General features: G+C 36.8%; 1 protein-coding gene and 1 long non-coding RNA gene across 4 annotated transcripts in view; one reads left to right on the forward strand and one right to left on the reverse strand.

The window, feature by feature from the left end:
* Positions 1-10,504, forward strand: part of LOC116231244 (uncharacterized) — a 62,237-nt gene extending 51,733 nt beyond the window's left edge. Inside the window, exon 4 of the long non-coding RNA XR_016466081.1 lies at positions 4,975-10,504. This is a non-coding gene — a long non-coding RNA (uncharacterized LOC116231244). The remainder of the gene's footprint in view (positions 1-4,974) is intronic.
* SYNPO2 (synaptopodin 2) overlaps positions 631-22,028 on the reverse strand; it is an 89,042-nt gene continuing 67,644 nt past the window's right edge. The window contains exons 2-3 of one of the 3 annotated variants that reach the window (XM_090139196.1): positions 19,684-21,860; positions 631-4,970 (exon numbers count right to left, since the gene is read on the reverse strand). In XM_090139196.1, the coding sequence (XP_089995322.1) occupies positions 4,407-4,970; positions 19,684-21,744 (2,625 nt within the window). In that variant the 5' untranslated portion in view covers positions 21,745-21,860 and the 3' untranslated portion in view covers positions 631-4,406. Of the gene's footprint in view, positions 4,971-12,131; positions 14,305-19,683; positions 21,861-22,028 lie in introns of those variants that run through there. The other 2 variants (XM_031596903.2, XM_090139195.1) reach the window with 2 other exon arrangements.

The following is a 22,028-nucleotide window of genomic DNA, read 5'->3' on the forward strand; positions in this document are numbered from 1 at the left end:
CATTTTCACAAGTTTGACGTGCCCTCTATAAAGTGATTGGTGCAAAAGCCTTCTTGCTTTACCAATGTAAAAACTGCTTAGTGATTCATCAGGCCTATTTTTTTTTTAAAGAGTGGAAATCTGATCTGAATGTTCATAGCTAGATTGTACATACTTACATCCTTCAGAGCTGTTCACTGAATAGTCTGAACAATGCCAAGATGGGGTTCACAATTTATTCTCAGACTTAATTTCTTTTTAAGTAGTATGGCTCAATTAAGAATAAATGAGAATACAGAAGTGCAGCCCTTCTAAACAAACCTACAGTGAATAAACAGAAGTTTAGATGCATGAAAATGATTCATGCATTCAAATTCAAATGATTAAGAAGTCTGACCATATTATTTTACCTTGGTAGACTGTGCTTTACTCTGTTGCCTTTCTCTGCTTATTCAGTATGAAAGTGAAATTCTGCTGAATTGACATGCTGCCATTTGACCTGATGTTGGTTTAAGCTTTTAGAAGCTCGTATCAGCCCAAGGTCACTGACAGGCAGTCAGTGAGTCTAAAAATAGTACAGGAGGAAAAAAAAAAGAGATTAGGCTTTACTTGGGTTCAGATTATTCAAAACAAGCAGACAAGAGTTTAGAGAAAGCAAAATCGTGTTTATCATCTGATTGGTCAAATCACTTTATTAAATGATACAATTTACATCTCTGGTGTACATTCTCAAAGTGTCTTTTGCAGTGAACAAAAAGCCTTTAGAAATGAACAGCCTTTTATAAGGACAATGCAGCCTTTTGTGACTGAGCAGAAATGCAATGTGAATAGATATTTGGTTGCATTAAAGGGAACTAAAATGAAAACAATTATGAACAATAATAGTGATTGTCATCATCTACTGTAACTGAAGAAAGTAAACTTTTAGTAATATTATGTATTCTAATCCTTTCCATAGTAACAGCAACAATGGAGAGTAAACAAAAACCACATTTAATAAATCAAGATTTTTTTTCCCATTTATTGAACAGATCTGTGCATTCAAAAACAAATGTAAGAAATATTTGTATTAATATATTCAGAACTCACACTCAACAGTTACAAATATTTGTGATAGAGATGCTTTGCTAGTGGAGGAATAGGGTGAAGAACAGAGTGAGCGATGCTCTGTGGTTATTCATAAAGCTACGTATGCATTACCATTTGAATTAATAGTCTGGGCCTGCTGCTTCCATTTGAATCTCAATCTGGTTTTGGCCTGATTTCTTCGGTAAACAAGGCTACATGATCTGTCTTGCTTCCACGCGTGTCTGTCCTCTCATTAATAATATTTAAAATGTTTCTTTCTATGTGGCAGTGGAATAGACCTCAAAAATAATCAATTTCCCACAGACTTTTTTAAAATAGGCACCTGAATGGAGGATGTATATGCTTTTTCAGTGTTGCTATTGAGGGAAATGCTATAGGATGAACTTATCCAGTATTAAACATGAGAGAATCCATACGGGAAGGAGAACTAGCAAATCTTCAGCAGCAGGAATGAAAAATCTGTAGATTACGTTAAACACCCAAGTTAATCTATAATAAAATGCAAATTCATAGGAAACTCAGCACCATTAATTCTCATGTTCATAGAAGTACTTACTGATGAATCCCTTATCAATAGAAGGAAATTGTCATGTTGTTTTCTTTTTTTCTTGGGACATTGAAAGGAAGTCAGTGATTCTGTCTGAAGCTCTCTTATTCTGCTGTTCTTAAGTGCTTGGTGCCTACTTGGGTGTTTTTTGTAATGCTTGATCCTGAAGATTTCCTAAACTGCCATGTGATCACAACATTAAATCCCTCCTAATAGCATTCTATTTCTCAACTTTTTGAAATATAAAAATTTAGAAAAAATTTTTACAATTTTGAATTGCACATACCAAAAAATTAAGCAGACACTTCCTAAGCGCTCAATTCCTTCTTTCACACGTGATCTTAGTATTCATAACATTATTTTCAGTGAGAATTCAAAAGACAGACACTTGATTATGAGAATTAAAATAATTGCATTTGGTAAAAAATGTCTTACTGCAAACTCAATAATCTAGTTTCTAGTTGAACAGTGTAAAGGATGTGGTTTCAAACAAAAATCTGAACTTGTCTTGGATACAGGGAATCATTTTTATTATTATAATACATACCACCATTCAGCAAAACATGTAAGCATTAAATAATTTTCAGAATGTACTCATTCTGTAAAATACATGTACACTAACATTTATTGAATACCTAAGACTTTAATGACTTATAAACATAACTGCTAGATATCAATTATGCTGAAATCAGGTGAAAACTTGCATGTATTTCTAGGGAAACAGGCCTGGATCCAAACGCATGCTCTTAAGGCTAATGGAACTACTACAGTCCCATTGGTTTCAGTGGCAATATTCCCAGTAGTGATGAAAAAGGGCGTTATGGAGAGCTGAAGAGAGTAATGTAGATTTTTTTTGTTTGTTTGTTTTATGTGGCAGGAAAACTTAATCTGATTATGTAAGTGTATGACTCCCAGGTGCAAAGTTCATTGTCAGACATACCATGGCAGCCTTGTTCATGTAATGTTTCTAAATCATCTTTGTTCTACATATTCATAAGTTATGAAATAAATTTCTAAGATGCTATAGCAATATGACCCAAATTTAAAGATTTACAGCTTCCATGTCTTCATTTCCTAATTGGACAAAAGGATCAGTTGATTTCAAGGAGTCTTATATTTGACTAGAGAATTACTGCCACCTTAAACTCCTTAAAGGTATCTTTTTCTTGCAGTTAGTTGCTCCCACAGGAAGTTTCAGCTCAAATGAACTTGGTTTACTTTTCTTTATACCAATTGTATTTCATAATTTCTATAATGGAAGACTGTTTGCAGATGGGAATGTTTTGTAGTATGTTATTTCTTATGTATCTGTTTCAGTTCTTTCTAATCACTTTACGCAGAGCTGACAACTTTATTGAAAACGGATAGTTATCAGTGTTTCTGTAGTAGTTGGAGTTGGCTGTGCCCACCAGGTCCTTATAGAATGCCCCAAAAAATGAGGAGGATGCAGAGAGCTTTGTAAAGCTTGGAGTATTCATTTAATGCCTTAACAACATCTAAACTACCCAAGAAGCTTGCAATGTGTATATTTTTAGACACGACTATTATTTAAATAAGCTGTAAATGCAAGGTATTTATCATTAGCAACAATTATTTGCCACCTCTTCAGATCCATCAAGATAGCTTAACTCTAACCAACTGTCCAAATATTTGTTACTTGTACTAGACTCACACCATTGTAACACGTATCATAAACCCTCTTTCACAAACCGCCTTCTACACAGATACTGTGCTTGATGAACAACTTACGTTCATCAACTTCATGTTCACAATCAACTTAATGTTTTTGAACTTAGAATACAAATCAAAAGCCTTCTAAACATTGAGCTACCTAGATACTAAGAATAACTGCCCAGCCAGTCAGACTGTTAGATGCTGTAACAGTAAATGTTCAGTGAGTAGTGCATTTCACAGAGGAGAAAATGCTGTTCCAGACTCCCATGTGAGTTTATTACAGAATTGCCTTGCTATCCAGTTTAAATACAATCTAAACACGTTCATCATCCCTTTTGTTGTTGTTCAAGTATCACGGTACTGGTCTCTGTTGCTAACACCTTTCTTTCTTTGTACTCAGATTGCTCAATTAATTACAACATGTAAAAATTCATTGAAATAGTCATGAAATCAATCTGAGATGTACAACTGTGTAAAACTAGCATATGCCTCCATGTTGTAGAAATTCAGGTACCATGAACACAGATGTATTTTAAGTGCTACCCTAGTGTAACTATTCATTGATTTACTTTGCTAGCTCTTTTGTAAAATGAAGTGAAGAAAACTTAAGACAATAATCTAATGTTCCTCAATCTTAAGTTTTCACTGACACTTTCTCAAGGCTGGTTCTATCTAGTAATCTGGAACTCGAGTATCTAACGCATCCAGAAAACCTGCAAGATCCTGTAAAATACTTGCCTTTAAATTGCCCTTGTTTTAATTTCTTTTTTCTTTTCCTCATTAACTTGACTGCAAATGCTTGTACAGTCTCCATCTAACTCCTTTCTGGATTTTTGTAATGAGGACACTGGTTGTCCCACCTTCATTCCCATCGCACTTCCAAGAAAAGTGTAAATTTCCCCTTTTACAAACAGAACTATCTTAGGTTAGGTTTAAAACTGAGTATTCTAGCAGCTGCTAGCCCTGAAGTCATGTGAAAACTGTGCTCCATTCAGTTTTGCCTCCTCATTTCTTTAGTTCAGAGATGGTGAGGCCAGCAAGAAACTTCCCTTCTCCAACTCAAATCTAAAACTTGTGAAGTTGGAAGAAGGGAAAATATGCTAGGCCCTTCTGCTGTTCATGTTGGACGCCTCCATCCCCTTGGCTGTGGATTGTAGTTTGAATCAGCTGTTGACAAGCCATAGTCAGACCTGGAATCCATGGACATTATATCAGGATCTGTTTGGGACTGTTGACTGCAGTAAGCATACTGCTGCTGAGAGCCAGCCTGTGTGGTGGCATTTGACACAGACAGGGAGCTTTTTCGGGCTGATGTAACACCTGATTGCTTCCCTCCTAATAAGGCTAGGCTAGCTCTTGGAACTGGAGGCTCATAAGAAACTTTTTGTTTCCAATCATCTGGCGGCTCAGGAAGTGTTTTCCTATGTGCAGCTGATACAACATTAGCAGCAATGGATTCCTGCATATTTTGTGGCCCAAAAGCTTCATCCACTAGACCAAGAGGGGATTTTGCTGCTGCTTCCCAGGGAGTCAGTCTCTTGCCAGGCTTGTCAGCTGCTGAATCTGGCTTGCTGAAGTAGTCAGGGGCAGGCTGAAATATAAGAGGAGAAGTGGGAGATGTGGCTCGAGAAATGAATGAAGGTTTCCCAGGAAGTGATAATGAACGTCCACTGCTTCTTTCCTAGGAAAACAAAATACCAAATATGGATGAAGTCATTAAACAAGAAGAGCAGAAGCCTCTTTTCCTCACTGGAACAACAAACTCTGTAAGCACATGACATCCCAGCAATCCTGTTTTATATCTACTTTTTAGTATTTAATGGAAAGAGATGAGGTATGAAAAAGGATGTGAAGAATCAGGAAGAAAGAGAAAAATGCATTTCTTAGGAAAGTAAATGAACCAAAGGCAAGCTTTTGTTACTGAAAAGGTACAATTTTGTTAGCAACGGTTCAGCTTTACTTCCATCTCCACTACTTAGCTAGTATGTCTTGTTCTGAAAAAAAAAAAAACCAAAACTATTTCTGATAGTTATAAAGGAAGTCATGTTGCAGCAGTTCTTTTTGTGTTTACATGCAGGCGCAGTCTAATTTACGTACAGGTTCTGTCTAGGTCATCTGTCCAAGAGGATATCTTTGTCAATCTCCTTTAAAGAAAGGCATTTCTTACTCTGAAATTATTAAACTTTCAGTGAGAGTGGGTAAAAAATGAACACTCAAAAATGTTAATGTGGTCATTTCCTTAATACCTTTATAGGACACTACTTAACCTGGCTTCTTTAGAAAGCAATGCCCTCAAAATTTCAGAACATTCTGACCCATTTATGGGAGCAATCCATTCATATTTGACAAATCCTAATCTTCTTAGTAATGCAGTACTTTGAAACAAACTGTTCATGAGAAGGTCCTGCCCACAGCAGTCTTCATTTGGCATACAAAACAGTTAGAGCCTTTTCCCTGAACCAGATATGTTCTTTGTATTGGATAGATCACATTGTTCTTACCAAGTAGTGTCCATACGCATGGTTACTCAAGTAATTGATTTACACCCACTGATTCATATCCTGAGGTTTAAATGCCTCTAATTCTGAAATCCTGTGTGAAATTCCAGACTCTGTTGACAAAGGCTGTGCTAAAATTTCATTTTAACAATGTTGACATTTTCCTAATTAGCTTCCAAAACTTTTAATATTGAGAACGTGATCTAGATGCCAGCCAGTGAGTACCTGATCATATGAGCAAAAGCTTATCCAGCAATGGTTCACGTCGTAACTTTGTGTCTTACAGACTTTTCCAGCACAGGATCTTAATTTAATTAATTAAACTTAAAAATTAAATGACCTCTACTCCACATGTGCTTTTATGTTGTGTTTTAATGTAAGCTTGTAAATGAGAGAGAGAAAGTGAGAAAAAAGACTACTGATTGCATTATTTTCAGTCAGTTTGGTGCACAGTTGAATCTGTTAAAAGTGTATAGTGACACAAAGAGATCATGCAGTGATAGCTTTGACAAGATTTACAACTAATGCTTTACAATAGGGCTATCTTTTCACCACTGAGCCACAACCAGCTGTTCCCATTTTGCAGTCCCAGAAAGGAAATTTCCTAATATTACTAATCCTACTACCACATACTTCTGATACATTTTCTTGAAGTTCTACATTTAACTGCAAAAAGTACTTAGGTTTTGGCAAACCAGCACAGTTAATTTTCAAGTCTTTACTTAAACTATGATGTGATCAAAGATTAAAGGTGTAGTCCTGTCAGCAGACTGCAAACTGGTAACATATGAAAAGCAAAAATGCTTGGAAGGTGAATGAAAGAATATGCAGAACACTTTTTTCACGCAGATGAAGTGATATACCATTAAGTTAACCTTTTCCAGATTTTTACCTAAGGAGAGGGATTCGTACTTCCATAGAAAATAAGAATCCAGGTAAGAGATTATGCTTGGAACCAGAGAGTGGTAGGCAGTCCCAGATAGGCCTGTCTGAATACTTTTCTTTCCTCTAATGTGTTGCAATTTATTTCTTCACTGAATCTACAGAAAGTAGCTTCTTCAGCATGTCTGATTAGTGCATTTTACTTAAATGATCAGTAACAATTTTTTTAAGGTATGAAATCAAAGTAAGCGTGTACAGTTTCTATTACAAGGTAATGTAGTAACCAGAGCTACAAAACTAAGAAGATAGGATTGTACTGAGGGATAAAATAAGTTGATCAAACAGGTTCTGCTAGTTAACCTACCTGTCATAACTGCTCTCTGAGTGGTTCTAGACTGTGGTCTGTGCCAAATAGGAAAACCTCTTACTGGAGATTCCAAGCCCTGCCAGTTGTATTTCATGGGATTCCAGAGTTGCAGAGGGAAATGATAATGACAGAACTGTTACCACTGAATGTCACTGACATTTCAAGACAGTTCAGATGAAAAGCTCTGTGTAGTCTGTCATGTTTAGAGAAAACTTCCTGTTTTCACTAAATGGCAGAAGTATTGTTTAGGCGTAACTATCAGTAATAAAGCAGGAGCTAATTTTTTTTGACAGTTTGGTTAGAGAATTGTGAGTTAGGAAAAGTATTTCTGTATTTTGTCAGACAAGCCATTCTACTATTTTACAATGGTAGAAGCTTGTAAAAGCAGCAATACAGTAGACAAAATTAAATGTGGTGAGTTCCCAGTTTATTAGCACAAGTTACCACTTGTACTTGTATGTATACCTATATACAAGTTACCACTATATCAGATTTGACAGGTAATCTAAATCAGTAATGAAAAATAAGATATTTTGTGATGCTGGAAAGTGTTCTAGGAATTCTTTGTTATTATAAAAGGCAAAGAAAGGGAACTGAGACAGCAGAGCTAAATGAATTCCTAGAGAAGTTCTCATTGTGAATCAATCAATACAGTATAAAGGGGCTAGCACAGTTTGGACAAACAGACTTGAAAAAGAATGCTTTACTGTTGCGAGGATCTCAATTTGGAAGACTTCAATGAACAAATGTTTGTACTTTAAGTCATATCTATCCACGGCACCTGCATTCAGATCACAAATTCAGCATGTACAGGTTGTTGCAGAAAAAAGCAGGATCTCAAATATTGATAATCTGGAGAATATTGTATTTGCTTCATAAGGAAAAAATCAAATAGTGTGAGAAGCTTGCATATGAAAGTTTTATTCTCATAGAAATTATCTTTTCTCATTTTAGATCTGAGTTTTTTCTTTTTCTTAGCTTCTTGTAGTGTGGGTCTATATCTGACAAGAATGTTAGGCCTTGCTGGAAGATAAGCAGTGAGTAAAGCTAGAGCGTGAGTAGCACCTTGGGAATGAGGTTAGTTATACTAAAATTACCTGAACTCATTTTTTTTTATTTCATTTTTAACTTTAGTTATGCTCTCAGGGATGAAATGACTACGTAAGAATCCAAGTAGTTCACACCATCTCATAGATGAAGAAATTTCCTTACGTAAGGATGGCTTTCCTTAGCTACAAAAGAAATGTACCCAGTGATCACTCTGTTAGATGAAAATGTCTGTGCTAGATTTTTCCAACAAAGTTTGATTTAGATTCCCAGGTGAGTTGGAATAACAGTTTACCTGAGGAGTAAGAGATCGTTCCAATTAATTTGTAATAAATTATTTCTTTAAAAATTGATAAGTATGCTTTTTTCTACTCTAGAACCCCAAGAATAGCTATTTCAGGTCTTGTCTATTTTGCCAAACTATTATTTTTCACTGATTTCAATTGCTAGAGTAGTATATACACTTTTTTCATTTGTCTCCTGGATCTCACATAATCATGTTAAGCTCTAGACATCATTTTCATAGCTATTGTCAGAGGTTTAACTTTGGAAAAACAGACCAGGTGACAAAATACTGATTTCTCTTACCCAGTGGGCAGCTTTGTTAGGTGCAAAGTATCTTCCTTGGAAACTAGATACATTGGTTACAGTGAATGCATTCATTAGATCTTTATCACAGAAGGTAACCAATGATTACTGCATTCTGGACAGGTGTTCAACCTGTATCTGAATGACAGCAACCAAGTTCCCTCTGCAAGATGAAAAGCATGAACTATAGTATTTGTTTTGGTATTCCAATTTTATTTTTAATAAACTTAGGAAAATTAAATAGGAAAATCACTTTGGGCTCAAAGCAATTTGCCAAGTTTTGTGAAGTGACTGCGTCTTGAAGCAGTTGTAACCATTTGGATTCGGGATTCATTTGTAATTCTCATGGCTCTTTCATTTGAAAATTATTCAATTTCTCTCATCACCCACTATACCACAGTGTTTACCCTAAGGAGGAGGAATTTAGTCTCTAAGACAGCTCACTGATAAGATTGCTATGGTTGTATCTATTGCAATGCAAATAACTCAAAAGCGTGCTGCACAGCAGATTTTTGTGCACTTGGTTAAATAATCAATAAACATTGCATAGTGACATACTATTGGAATATATAGTCTAATATTTGTCTATACCTACCCCAACTTTATTCTGAAATTGTTATAATCTTTGGCATTTTTCCATACCTTTAAATACTTGTAGAAAAGCAAGATTTTCCTTCAATACAGATATCTCAGTTCTTACATCTGAGACATGATTTACATTGCCTTTAATTATTATTATTGGTGGTGAAGTTCCTAGACTGAAAATTTAGGTGTGAAAATCTCTAAACTCATAGCAGACCTGCATTTGATATTCATAAACTGATTTCTAACAAACCGAAATCAAGGCAACATTTAATCACCAGAATTCAACATTCCTTTACTAAACAGTAGTGGCCAAGCATGGTGATACTTTCTATTATTTTCCCTTCCTATTTAATATGTTAAAATAGATCTTTTGACATGCATACACTAAAAAGAATGCAAAAATCTTTGGTAATAAATGAGACAGAGGCAGAAAGGAGAGAAGTGCAAATGGAGGAAAGTTATTCTATCCCATCACTGTGAAATATAAGAAGATTATAAACAGAGGGGTAAGGGTTGTCTTTTTCTCACAATCAAAATAAAAGGGAAGGAAAAGTGATGTGACAACAGAACTATTAAATTATCATGCACTGCATTACTGTACTCTTTTTGTAAAACATTAAAAATAATACTGTACCAGAACACAAGATGTTAGGCTACAAAACAAAAGGGAATGCCATACAGTGATTAGCTTGCGTTTTTCTATTCCCCTGTCTGAGAAAAGGCAAGGTTTTTTCTACTGTAGCTATTAAAGGGAAAATGATTCCTAGATGTCAATAAAAGGAAAGGCAGTTCAGAACTGTCCACTGCAGCCATAGAACACTAACAAGAGCTACTGACTGCCCAGGTGTCCATGCAAAAAGATTCAAGCTAATGCTGATTAAAAAAATGCAGAATGTTTATAAACTGGAGAGTGAAGGACACATTTATTGTAAGCATTGTTAGTACTTGAGAGTTGTGTATTAATAAGTAAAACTAAAATAAATGTAGTATGATTGACTTAGGTTTCTAAATCATTAAGGCATTTTTATTTTTTCTTTTCATTTTAATCATGAGGCTTAAGCAGGTTCAAATCAGAGTTAACACTAGCATCTGGTTAACGTTTACACTAGAGTGGAACAAAGGAAAAGGAAGTGGTTAAAACAATTGGATTGTTGTGGAATGACTCTTTATAAAAGTTGAGGGTTACATTTGTCACTTTGTTTTTTTATTGCCTTGTAATGGCTACTGCAGTTAGAGAACAAACCATTGAGAAGATGGTAGGACAAAATAAATAGTACCTGATATAGATATATATATAGATAGATATCTATCTCTATATATAGATATATCTATATATATATATATAGATATCGATAGATAGATATAGATATATATATTATGTTTCAATTCTTTCATTCTTTCCAATTTTTTTAAACAGAAAACAAGCATTTCAGATCTTTAATTTGACCTATATATAAAAGGAAGATGTTACTAAGCTTATTTTTGCTTTTTTCATCTGAAAGTGTTTTGAACTTTATATAGTGAAAAATACAACTTCTCTGAAATGCTGCCAGCTTTGCTGTGAGTGGCTACTTTACAATATAACTATAACTTTCATTTTTTTTATAAAGGGAATAAAATTAAAAATGTCGGAAATAACTTGTAGCAGGCAAAATGAAACTAATAAAATTGGAATGCAGCATTTTGGTCCTTGGGTCTTGGAATGGACAGTTTATTTCCCTTAAGGAAGAACATTTGCTGCCATCTTCTGGACTTAAATATTATACAATTTCCAAGGTCTTAGAGCACAAAGCCTTGCTTCCTTTTGGATAGAAGTTTGAAAACAAGTGCAAAGTTGGTCTCAGTTTCTGACATTTCTATTTTGTATGGATGACAAGTGTTTAATATTAAGGAAGGTTACTGATATTTTTTCTAAAATGAAATCAAGTAAATACTGAACTTATTGTACTTCTTCGAGATGGTGGCATTGCTTTTTTCTGAACATTTCCAAGTGAAAAGATAACTTATCCAGATCCATATGATTTCCTTATCAAATCTTTCAAACCAAAATCCTCTGTCTTGTGGTTATTTTTCTTAATTATTTCATCTCAAATGATTCAGCCCCCTGAATTGCATTTTAACCAAGTGAACCCGTATGGCTCAACCACTTCAAACAGTGAAAATAGGAGGAAAAAAAAAGCATACAGATGCCAAAAATTTCTAGACTCTTTTTCCTTTAAAAGTAGTACTGCTTTATGCTTTAGAACTGCTTTGAGACTGATCTTTGAATCAGGAGTGTCTCATAGATCTAATACTTGTCTGTTTATGTCCAGGTCAAGAGGTCCAGTAACTTTAGGTAACACAGGTTCATCAAGAATGTGAGGCTCAATAGGAACACCTTATCTGTTTCCCAGTTCCTGCAGTGTCCTGCTCTACCTGTTAGACCTGCATACTATGTATATCTCCACAGGCTGGAGAAGTCACTGAGGTGTATCATAGCTCTGGCACTTGCTGTGCAGCTGTGTTTTCATTCACAAAAAGTTCTTTGTGTAGACATATGATGCACACCTGTGTCTTCACAACACTGGGTCTGAATACAAGACTCTGCACAGTCACTGTTCAGGACTGAGGTGTGCAGCACATCACACCTGCCTCTTGATATAGCTGAAGACCTCCTATTGTGCCAAAGCATCTTTGAAAGGGAAAATATCTGAACTGAATATACTGGGGCAAGAGTAATTTCAGCAGAGTGGAAGAAACCAGCAAGTGAAGGACTGAGGAAAGTTTGCCCAAAACAAAACTAAAAGATAGTAATACTTGATGCAGAAGGAAAAACTGTATTCAGATTGGCTTGGAGAGTGATGAAACTTGACCATCAATACCTAGTCTCATAGGCTTTGATGAGAAACTTAAGAAATAGAAAACTGACCTGCTTAGTTTGCAATTAGGCTATGAGGAGGCGGCCAGGCCAAGAAAAAATAGAATGATGAAATGGGGCCACGAAGGTACACGGGGGGAAAAGAACCTGTGTTTACTGCTGTGTACTTTCCTTCAGAACTCCAGAGAAATTTCTTCCCCAGAGGGATGGAGTGTGCCTTTCCTTGATCTCACTGATACCAGAAGAAACTTAAGAGCCCCATTGGAAACTGTGCCATCCTCCTGGTGCAGATTCACAGCCAGGTGTCAACAAGCAGTTGTTGCCAGTTAGTTAAGTAGCATGATGACAGTTGGTGGTCCAAGCCATGCTGGAGGACCCTGCTGGTAACAGTGATCTGTATGATAGTATTTTGAAGTTTGGTTTGTTTTTAGAAAAAAAAACTTTAGATCTTAAACACACAAAGTTACCTTGAAGCAATGGAATTAAATATGGAAGGTAAGTGTTCAAAAGCTACGAAATGTAAATGTAATTGCCCAGAGCATACATATTTTTATTAAATTTTAGCACCACTGCCCCATCCAGTGCAGTTTCAGCATTTCTTTTAGCAAATTGTATGATAATATAACTAAGCAATATATTGTGTGAAAGACACTTTCACTGGCTGGCCATTGAAGATTCCCTTTTCTGGAGTTCCACCTGGAGAACTGTAATCTGTGACCATTCACAGACTGTTAAGGAGAACTGTGCTTTTGCACAGTGACAGGTTCACATTCTGTTGGCCTTGATGCTAAGTCTTGAACTAGGAAGCTAGTGCTAAGGAGTATCCTAATATCAATGCCTCCATCTTCATTTACTCATGTGTACAATAGTGAAAAGTACTGTAGGAAAAGTAAATTACAGCTTCTGAATCAACTAAATATTAACAAAAAAAGCTTTGTGGAAATAAGTCATTCAGTATGAAGAGCACACTTTGAAGAGCATGTGTTATATAAGGAATGGTGCTATGCACAGAACAAGGTCAATACAAATTAGAGAAGGGCTGTTCATTAGGTGAGCAGTACCATTGTCTGCCCTAAACTAGTTGGAAATTCTGAGAAAAACAATGGCAGGTGATGTGTTACTTTTGCAGCAATGTATCTTTCAATTATCTGAAATTACCTTTTCAAGATGTCAGTCTCAAACCATATGATAGAATCAAGGATTCTGGTTTGAAAACACTTTGTCCTGATATACTGAATAACCTGCTCACAAAGCTTTCATCTGTTTAGTCCATCTGTGAGCGTGGTTCAGTAAGTTATTTTTCTCAGAGCCGCTTCCTCAGCTTAAGGGAGCGTACAGTTCCTGTTATAAAGTACCACCGCATAACTTTGTGATGGTTTGATTCACGTGTATTGAAATTAAAAACTGTTTGTCAAGATCGTTGCAAGCAAGAATAGATTTTTTCCTCTGAAAACTATAGAGTAACAGGAGAATGGATTAACATCTTATATAAAAGTCCTTGCCTGTCTTACTCAAGGATGCCAACATTTAAACCATGGAAATATCATTATGTGGTTAGCCTTAGCTTGTAAAACAAGAGCTCAAATCTGTTTCTGTAGAGAACCTTCCAATACAGTATTTCCTTGAATTTCCTTGAGCTTCAGGATTACTTTTTAATCATTTGATAAAAATCCTAAAGTTTTTCCTGGAGTAAGGCTCTAGCCTAAAAAAGCACTTGTCAAACAATGGAATCTTGAATGATTCCAGCTCCTCCTAACTGTAATTACACTCAGAAGTGATGTTTATGATCAAGTACAGTTCTTGTCATGGGTACTATGAACTTGTGAAGGTGGCACCAAGTAAAAACCAGGCTCACATATTTTTCCAAGAAACGTTTCTATCAGCAGTAAGTTCAAAGATTCTGAATCCACAGTTGTGTTTTTTTTTTTAATATCTTGTCATCAATTTTCTTCTTTGTATAACATTTCTTGTTCATACTGAGCAGATTCATTTTAAAATAACATTTTGCCAAGCTGTGTAATTAAGGTTTGCACTTGCCATGCTGAACTCACAAAACGATCAGTGGAATCCTGGACATGTAACTTCAGACAAAGTTGTATTGTTATATTTTGAAAAGATAATACTGGAAAAGTGGATCTTTTTATAACCAATCACTTTGCATTCTGCAAGCTAGGAAATCTGGATGAGGATCCTGGAAAGAGAGAGGAGAAAGATTTTGCAAATTGTTAGATCCAAAGATTGCTGCTGTTTCACTGGTATTTCCCTACCTCATGATGCACAATTCCCTGTGGAGAGGCTGGAGCAGCAGGACACGTGGTAAAGCTGGTCGCTTGCTGGTGTGTTGTCTTTTATACTTGGTAAACATTGCTCCTCCAAATCATCTTATGATAAATTCTCTTTATAGTTGCTTCTCAGTGCTGAAGGGCACTTCACTATCTTTTATCGAAGTTCACTTTAGCATTTTTGAAGACTGTTGTGTATAGGAGCTATCTAGGATAATATGTTTATACATATGTTGCCTCTCGGTGCAATACTCTATTGATAGGGTCTGTTTTTATAAAAAGCTCACTGTTCTCTTTTTTGCTGGGTTCGCTTCATTTCCATTCTTTCACAATCTCTATTTCTAAATAGAGGAAAAAAACATGCCTGGTGACTGATGAGCGCTCTGTCATCCAAGAAGAACCTAGAAAATTTCAACAGAAGGCTGGAAATAGTCAGCCATCTCAATGCAGACTTAAGCCCTTTTTATTTATTTTCTTCTCATATACCTTCAGTATATCTTGAAACTCTGACATAACTGAACCTCTGCTTTTGTTCTGGAGTTTCCTCCTTACCATACATCTCCAGTTCTAGATTTTCTTTTCTTTTAAAATCGCTGCTCTGTCACTTATCAGTAACTTACCAATATGAAGCACGTACCAGCCCTTCTCTTCCTAATTGCTGTAGTCTGGAGATGCCTTAGCCTCTTAGTATTTCTTCAGATACAAACACTGAATTCTGAACATTCATTTTTGAGTGAATACTAATAGTACTCTGCCAAAAAGGAAAAAAAAAAAACCCTTATTGCTGCATGATTGCTATGGTGACAGCAAAATGGCTCACAACAGTTTTAGGGCTGGCTTTGTGTCTTGACTCTTGAATGTCTCAGGAATTTTATTTTTGAATAAAAGCAGGTGTATTTTGGGTCAGTGCAATAGGACTTCAGACAAAAATGAATGGAAACTTTTTGGTGGCTGATACTGTAATGGCAATGGCTTGATCTTGTAGTGAATTGTCTGCACGTATAGAAGAGAAATGGGCATTTCCTACTACAGGTATTAATAGGAGTGTTTTATAAAGTCCCAGTTCATAGGCCAGGAGCTTTTGATACAAGGCAGCTTGTCACTGGATGGTTGTCACATCTTAGGACACTGACTAAATGACTTCTTCCATAAGAGAGCAGAAAGCAAAAGTTTAAGATCTACTTGTAAAAGATGGTATTGTTTACTCTGTAAATGTCCCTACAGGAGGAAAAAAAAAAAAAACCACAAAAAACCAACTTTGGCTGTCTTTCTTTTTGTTTCATAGTATGTTATCTTTTGCTGATCAGGAACTTAAGAGGAGTTCCCCTAGAAAAGGGAGGAGAAGCTTGACAGTTCTATTTTCAGTAACTACATTTTGTTTACTTTTGCAACAAAAATTTAACTTCTTGTCTGAAAGCCACTCATCTCCAAAACAAAACTGTTAAGTTCAGGTTTTATAAAGAGGTCTGGAGCTGAACTCAAAAACTGGAAGAATGTAAACCCTTCATTAAAATGGCTGTTTTCAAGGAAAGACTATCTCAAAACATGAAATCCAAACTGATATGTTATAATACCTCTTGTATGGACTATAATTAAAAGAACTTAAATAGATCTTTTAATGTGAGTGTATTAGAAGTATTGTTATTTGGAATGGCCTAAAATTTGCTGATAAATGTGCTCATATATGAAGCACAACCACTGCATCTTGGAAAATTATCATATTATATTAAGAAAATTCTAATAGATTTTTTTGGTGGAAAAAAAAAAGCAAAAATTCCTTTCTCTTTTATGAAGAAATTTCAGATGTCTCCACTTCACTCTGCAAACAGTTCATTTTCTTCCCCTTTCAGCTCTGCTTGATGTTATCTTTAGCTCTCAATTTGTACTCATGGCAATGAACAGCTCAGCGTTCCTCTAAATATAATCTGCATCTTGAGAGATTACACTTTGTGTAAAACTGTTAATTTAAGTAGGACAGTCTTCTGAAATATTAGTGAGTTTTACAGACTTACCTGATTGATAAAAGCCTTGAAGCCAAGCTGGATCCAAGCACTATGCATGTAGAATAGTGTATGTGTATAAAATTGAATTCAGACTCAGTATTTGATTAGGATTTTCAAAAGATTAACTGAGTTAAGAGCACTATTGTCACTGTGGCTGTTGCTTTTAACATACTGATGCTTTAAAAAGTTCTTCTGTCATTGCTACTGGCCATATGAAATACCCGTGTTTGAATAACAGCAAAAAATCCAAATCTAATCAATAGCCAAATATTTAGCATATATTAATTTCCTTTCTGGCCAAAGTAGAGAGATGACAGGTTAATTGCTGTATTTTATATAGCTACTACAGAAGCTGACTTCTAGCATATAGCTGTAAACTATAAATAATTTGCACATGATGAACTAACTGAAATTTTGGTTTCTGCTGAAAATGAAAGGGATACATATATATTTTACAAGCTGATAACTACACACTGCTGTCCTTCAGGTAAATTCAGTTCTAGACAGATGTTTTAGGAAACTGAAGAGCTTTGTTTTATTCACAGCTCTCCTCTAATTTCCATTAACTTGTCTTTTGTCTTTCTGGAGAGCTGATTTTCTTTGGATGAGACTGTATCTCAGCTCTACCATTTTTCACATGCTTATAATTAGAATAATACTGCTTATTATTTCTTACTTGGAAAGTGACATGCAGGCATATACTACGCTAGTAACTAAATTTCACATATCTCACACAGGATGCTCTGGAGATGGTGAAGACCTCCATAAGTTATTGACCTGAGCTTGATGTGACCAGGTCACCATTCTGTGTAAGATTCTGTATCTCGTTAGTAGACGTGTTCATCAACCTCAAAATTGTGGTGAATGTACAAAACTGCTAAAAATCTCCTCATTAGGGAAACTGTTGTGTGGTGAACAAGTACAGAAGTGTGGTTATAATTTAAAGTTAGAATTTAAAGGAGCAGGCTAAGTAAAAATATATAAGGCAACATAAGGTTGTCTGAAAGGAGTTAGATTTCTGTGTAGCTCTTCAGTAGCACTTCTGTTACCTTTGACAGTGTATCTTCATTCCAAGGGAGGTGGGACAGAAGGAAAGGAGGAGACTGAGAAAATGAATGGGAAGGGAGGGAAGGAGGGGAAAAGAAGGGAAGAGGGAAGAAGAAGGGGATGTGGGGAAAGGGCAAGAATTGCATAGAAACAGAATTGCTAAAAAATAGATTTCCTCTAAAATACTGTCTGTCTATATATATATAAGAGGAATAAAGGGAAAAAAAAAAAAAAAAAAGAAAAGAAACCCAAGCAGGCAGAGAAGAAAAGGTCAAGTTTAATGATGGAAGAATAATACAGATAATAGCAGTGGAAAATAGAAGGGAGATCTCCAGAGGATTAAAATATTGCTACTGTATTTCTTGGAAAATGCAGTGTAATTCTTAGTTAAGTTTTCCAAACTGTTTTTCTTAAGATTTTCCATCACTGTTCTGAATTCTAAGAGGGAGGTGGATCACTTGGTCATTTTCTTTTAATGCAGTTAGTATTCCAATCCAGAAGTGGGAGTGGAATTTTGAAGGTCCAAAATTAAAAGGAGTAATTTCTATTGACTTGATTCCAGTCTGCCTTCTATATTTACAATGAAATTATTCTTTTCAAACTTTATTGTAGTTTCAGTTACCATAATGAGACTGAACGTAGGTGATTTTGTTCATACTGGGGAACATCTTCATCTAAATAGATAATTCTAATACAAGTGTATGCACCATTACAATATAAAAATCATCATTTGTGTCTGTAGCTGGCTGGATGGTAGCTTAAGTAAATATACCAACAGATTCTGCCACCTTTATTCACATATCAAATTTTAATCTTTTGTGTTGCACTTGGGATGAATTTTGATAACCTGAGCTATGCGAAACAACATTTCTTTTCAGACAGCTATATAGATGTAAACAAGTCTCCTTACAGAACAGCATGCTAAACTGTTCAAATATAGCCCCTGGCTATACACAGCAAGACTGTGTATTTTTTTGCAGTATCATGCAGTAGGTTTCAAGACCACGGACTCTTAAGAATTTTCTACTGTAGCAGTATTTCAATCCTTATACGCAATACGAGTAGAAGGTGAAAGTGTAAGACCAAAGTAAAAAGATTCAGAGTGGGGAAAAAGCACTGTAAAGCCCAAAGAAAATGTGTGTGAGACTGATAGGAAGACAAGGTAATATTTATGATTTAATGTTAAATGCTGATTTTTGAGGCATACACTACTCTGGTTGCAAGACTCTCAATTATACATATCCCTTCATTTCTCAGTCGCTACGATTTCACAAGAAACTATTGCATTACATTGCAGCTGCAAAACCCAAAAACCCATCTCACCTCTCTAAATCAATATTTTTGATTTCGTAGTTTTTATGTTACTTATTGGATTCCAGGCAAACTTTTGTCCAAATGTCTGCACTTAGGGTGTCAAATTTCCCCAAAATGGGAAATCTTTAACAACTTTTCCCAGCTGTCATTCCATCTACTTTAAATTCATCTTCTGCAGAATGCTCTTGCATCTCTTATAGCATGTTCTCTGTGAAATCACAGAGGCAATTCATGATTTTGGATCACAGCTGATCCACATAACTTGCAAACTAAGCCCCTGACTGATTGATCAGATTCCTATGGAAGGACCTTTGAGCCAAGACAGATTCTGACTGAAGTTGTCGGGGCTCCGTGCATACCCAAAGGTATATCCTGCTGTATTCTGCTAGTGATCAGTCAGAGTCTAATACTTCACCTATTTTAGACTATGTATGTTAGTAATACATGTTGTTAATAATAGCATTTAATAAGGCACTTAAAAAAAAAAAAAAAAGCCCTCAAATCCCTAGGTCATTTGGACATAATTGGGGTGTGGAATAGAAATAAAGCTCGTCTCTATTAGTTTGATAAACCAGGAGTACTGCTTACTGTTGTTTCTGTTGTAATCAACTTAAAGCAAAAACCTAGTGTCCTGCTTACTTAACACAATGGTGTCTATTTATTGCAGGATTTTATGTGTATAAAGCATCTGATAATGTGCATAAATATGCTAAAATTTGTATCTATTTTGATTCCTTAAAAAAGTTCAAGTATTTTGGACCCAGATTTGAGGTGATGCATCTGAAGATATTATGTAAGCTAAGGAATACTCTTGACACTCTTTGTGTGCCCAGCTACTACTGCAAACAATAATGCATTGCAAGCAAGGTGGACACTAAGTTTTAGCTATAATGTTTACTCTTCAATAACAGATGGCTTCCACACCTGTGCGATGACGCCAGCTTTCTTTGCTGAAAATTTTGGCCTCGGAGCAGTAAACAAAGAGGATGTAGTGGATTCTGGCTTAGAAAACGCAGAATAGCCTGTCGGTGTATATGGTTCATTTACTGGGGTGGAGGCATTTGATTGGAACGATGGTTGCGAACTGTAGGCTGGCACAGAATACACTGAAGATGCCCGGACGTTTGTAGGAGATGCAGAACCAGGCAGTCGTAAGGATGTAGCTTGCTTTGAAGTGGGCAACTTTGGTATCTGCTTCATAGCTAGGCTTTCCTTATTACTAGGAGGTTGAAAAGTAAATAATGATGCGTCAAGTTGATAAGGTTGATGTTTCATAATATCCAAAGCATTGAGACCTTTCTTAGGTTTTCTTTTGGTATTTTTAGTAGCAGCAGTGGACTTAGGGAAAGGCTTAGTAGCAGCAGGAGGATAAGATGGACTGTGTATGGGATTATAAGCAACAGGTGGAGGTGCTCGGACATTAGATGAATATTTCCAAGAAGCTGGTAAAGATGGAGTTGGAGATGAGGCTCGTGCCATGTGTGCTTGCACAGTCTCTGAATCAACCACATACTTCTCCATTCGAGAGTGTCTTCTGGCAAATAATTGTGCTCCTTTTCCCCTCATCTCTGGTGGCATCTCAAAGGGTTTTGTTTCTCCAGCACTCGGTGTGGTTGGTGTCTTGGCTGGGTGATTTGGACTCGCTAGGGTTGCCTGAGGTCCTTTGAAAGGACCAGATAGGTTGAGAGTATTTGGAGGATTGGCAGAGGGAGAATGAGGATACTGTGGGGATTTGAGTGGTGCAGGGTATGCTGCCTGTGGTGAGGCTGGAGCTGGGAAAGAGGGAGCCTTGTTAGAAGCCCCAGCTGGTGACCAAACCGGTGAAACTGGGGTACCAGCAGCAGGAGAGACCTTGAGTGAAGGCTTTGGAGCAATAGGAGGAGGGGCCTTTTGCTTAGACGCTTGACTCTGCATGAAATTGCAAGCTTCTGCTCCCAAACTGAGGTAGTCTTCTTCGGGTCCTGACTCAAAACCAGCTCCAGAACCTTTTTTGCCTTCTGCATTGTGTACAAGGGACAACAGGGCAGGATTCGGACTTACTTTGGGTGCTTCTTTGAAAGAGAACATAGGCTTTGATGTGCTCCTTCTCTTTGCCTCTTGCAGTATCCCAGTTCTTTTGGCTGGCACTGCAATCCTCTCATCTCTGGATGCTATGCGTTCAGTTGGCTCTGTGTGTGACCACAGAATTGGCGCAGCTTTGCTTGCTGCGGGAGCTGATAGAGGTCTGTATAAAGCCTCTGGTGGTGGGCTGATAGAGCAGTAGGGAGGTGGTGCTGGTAAATCTGAAAGAGGACTAGTGACATTTCTCGTGGGTGAAAATGGTGCAGCTGCTCGGTTTTGAACCCCAAAAGGGAAGGGTTTAGCTGTTCTGTTCAAAGATGCTGCTTTTTGAGCTTCAGAAGACTGAAAAGAGAGGCTTGTGTCTGGTGCTAAGCCAAACCCATTTTGTTGTACGATTTTACCATCATTCTGGCTCACATCTGCATAGCTTTTGCTTATGCAGGGTTGCTGTCTTAACATTTCTTCCTCTTTTGTTTGATAGGCTGAAGAGCTTACTTTCTGGAAGTTCTCTGACACGGTGACTTCCCTTTGTTCCTCTGCATGCACTGTGCGTGCCTTCATCTCCTCTTGCTCAGCTGTAATCTGATCCATCCTCTGCCGTCTCCTGGCAAACATGAGGGCCCCTTTACCTGTTGTCTCTGGAAGCGTCTGCATCTCGTCTCCACTTTTCGTCTTCTTTTCAACCTCAAGTAGACCACTGTCCCAATCAAATGTCACAATCTTCTTGTCGTTGTCAATGTCAGAGAAGAAATCTTCATCTATTTCTGACTCACTTGTTGCAAGCAAACTCACTTCAAAAGTATTTTCTTTGTCCCCCTCTTCAACTTCACCTTCTTCACCCTCGTCTTCGTCACGTTCCAGCTCCCCAGTCCCGTAGCTGACTAAAGTATATTTCCTCGCTCTTTGCCGACGCTTCTTGAACATCAACACCCCCTTGGAATTGGGATTGGGAGCTGCCGTCAGCAGCAATGCAATACTTTTACATTTAGATTTGGCTTCTTTGACCTGCTTCTCTGACAGGCTTTCACTTCGCCGGAGTCCTGTGGAAAGAATCAACATGCACATTTAATTGCACGCAGCCCACAAAAATACACGGGGTTTATTAGCAAGTGCTTATGCATCTGTCTGTAGTGGAGTTTGTATACTGCCTCTCCCCCTCATATTAAAACATTTCTTTTCTTGTGCATGGAGGGGTTGTAATGCATAAG

The sequence above is a fragment of the Phasianus colchicus genome, chromosome 4 (assembly GCF_987193195.1).
Source record: "Phasianus colchicus chromosome 4, bPhaCol1.hap1.1, whole genome shotgun sequence".
Taxonomy (NCBI): Eukaryota; Metazoa; Chordata; class Aves; order Galliformes; family Phasianidae; genus Phasianus; species Phasianus colchicus.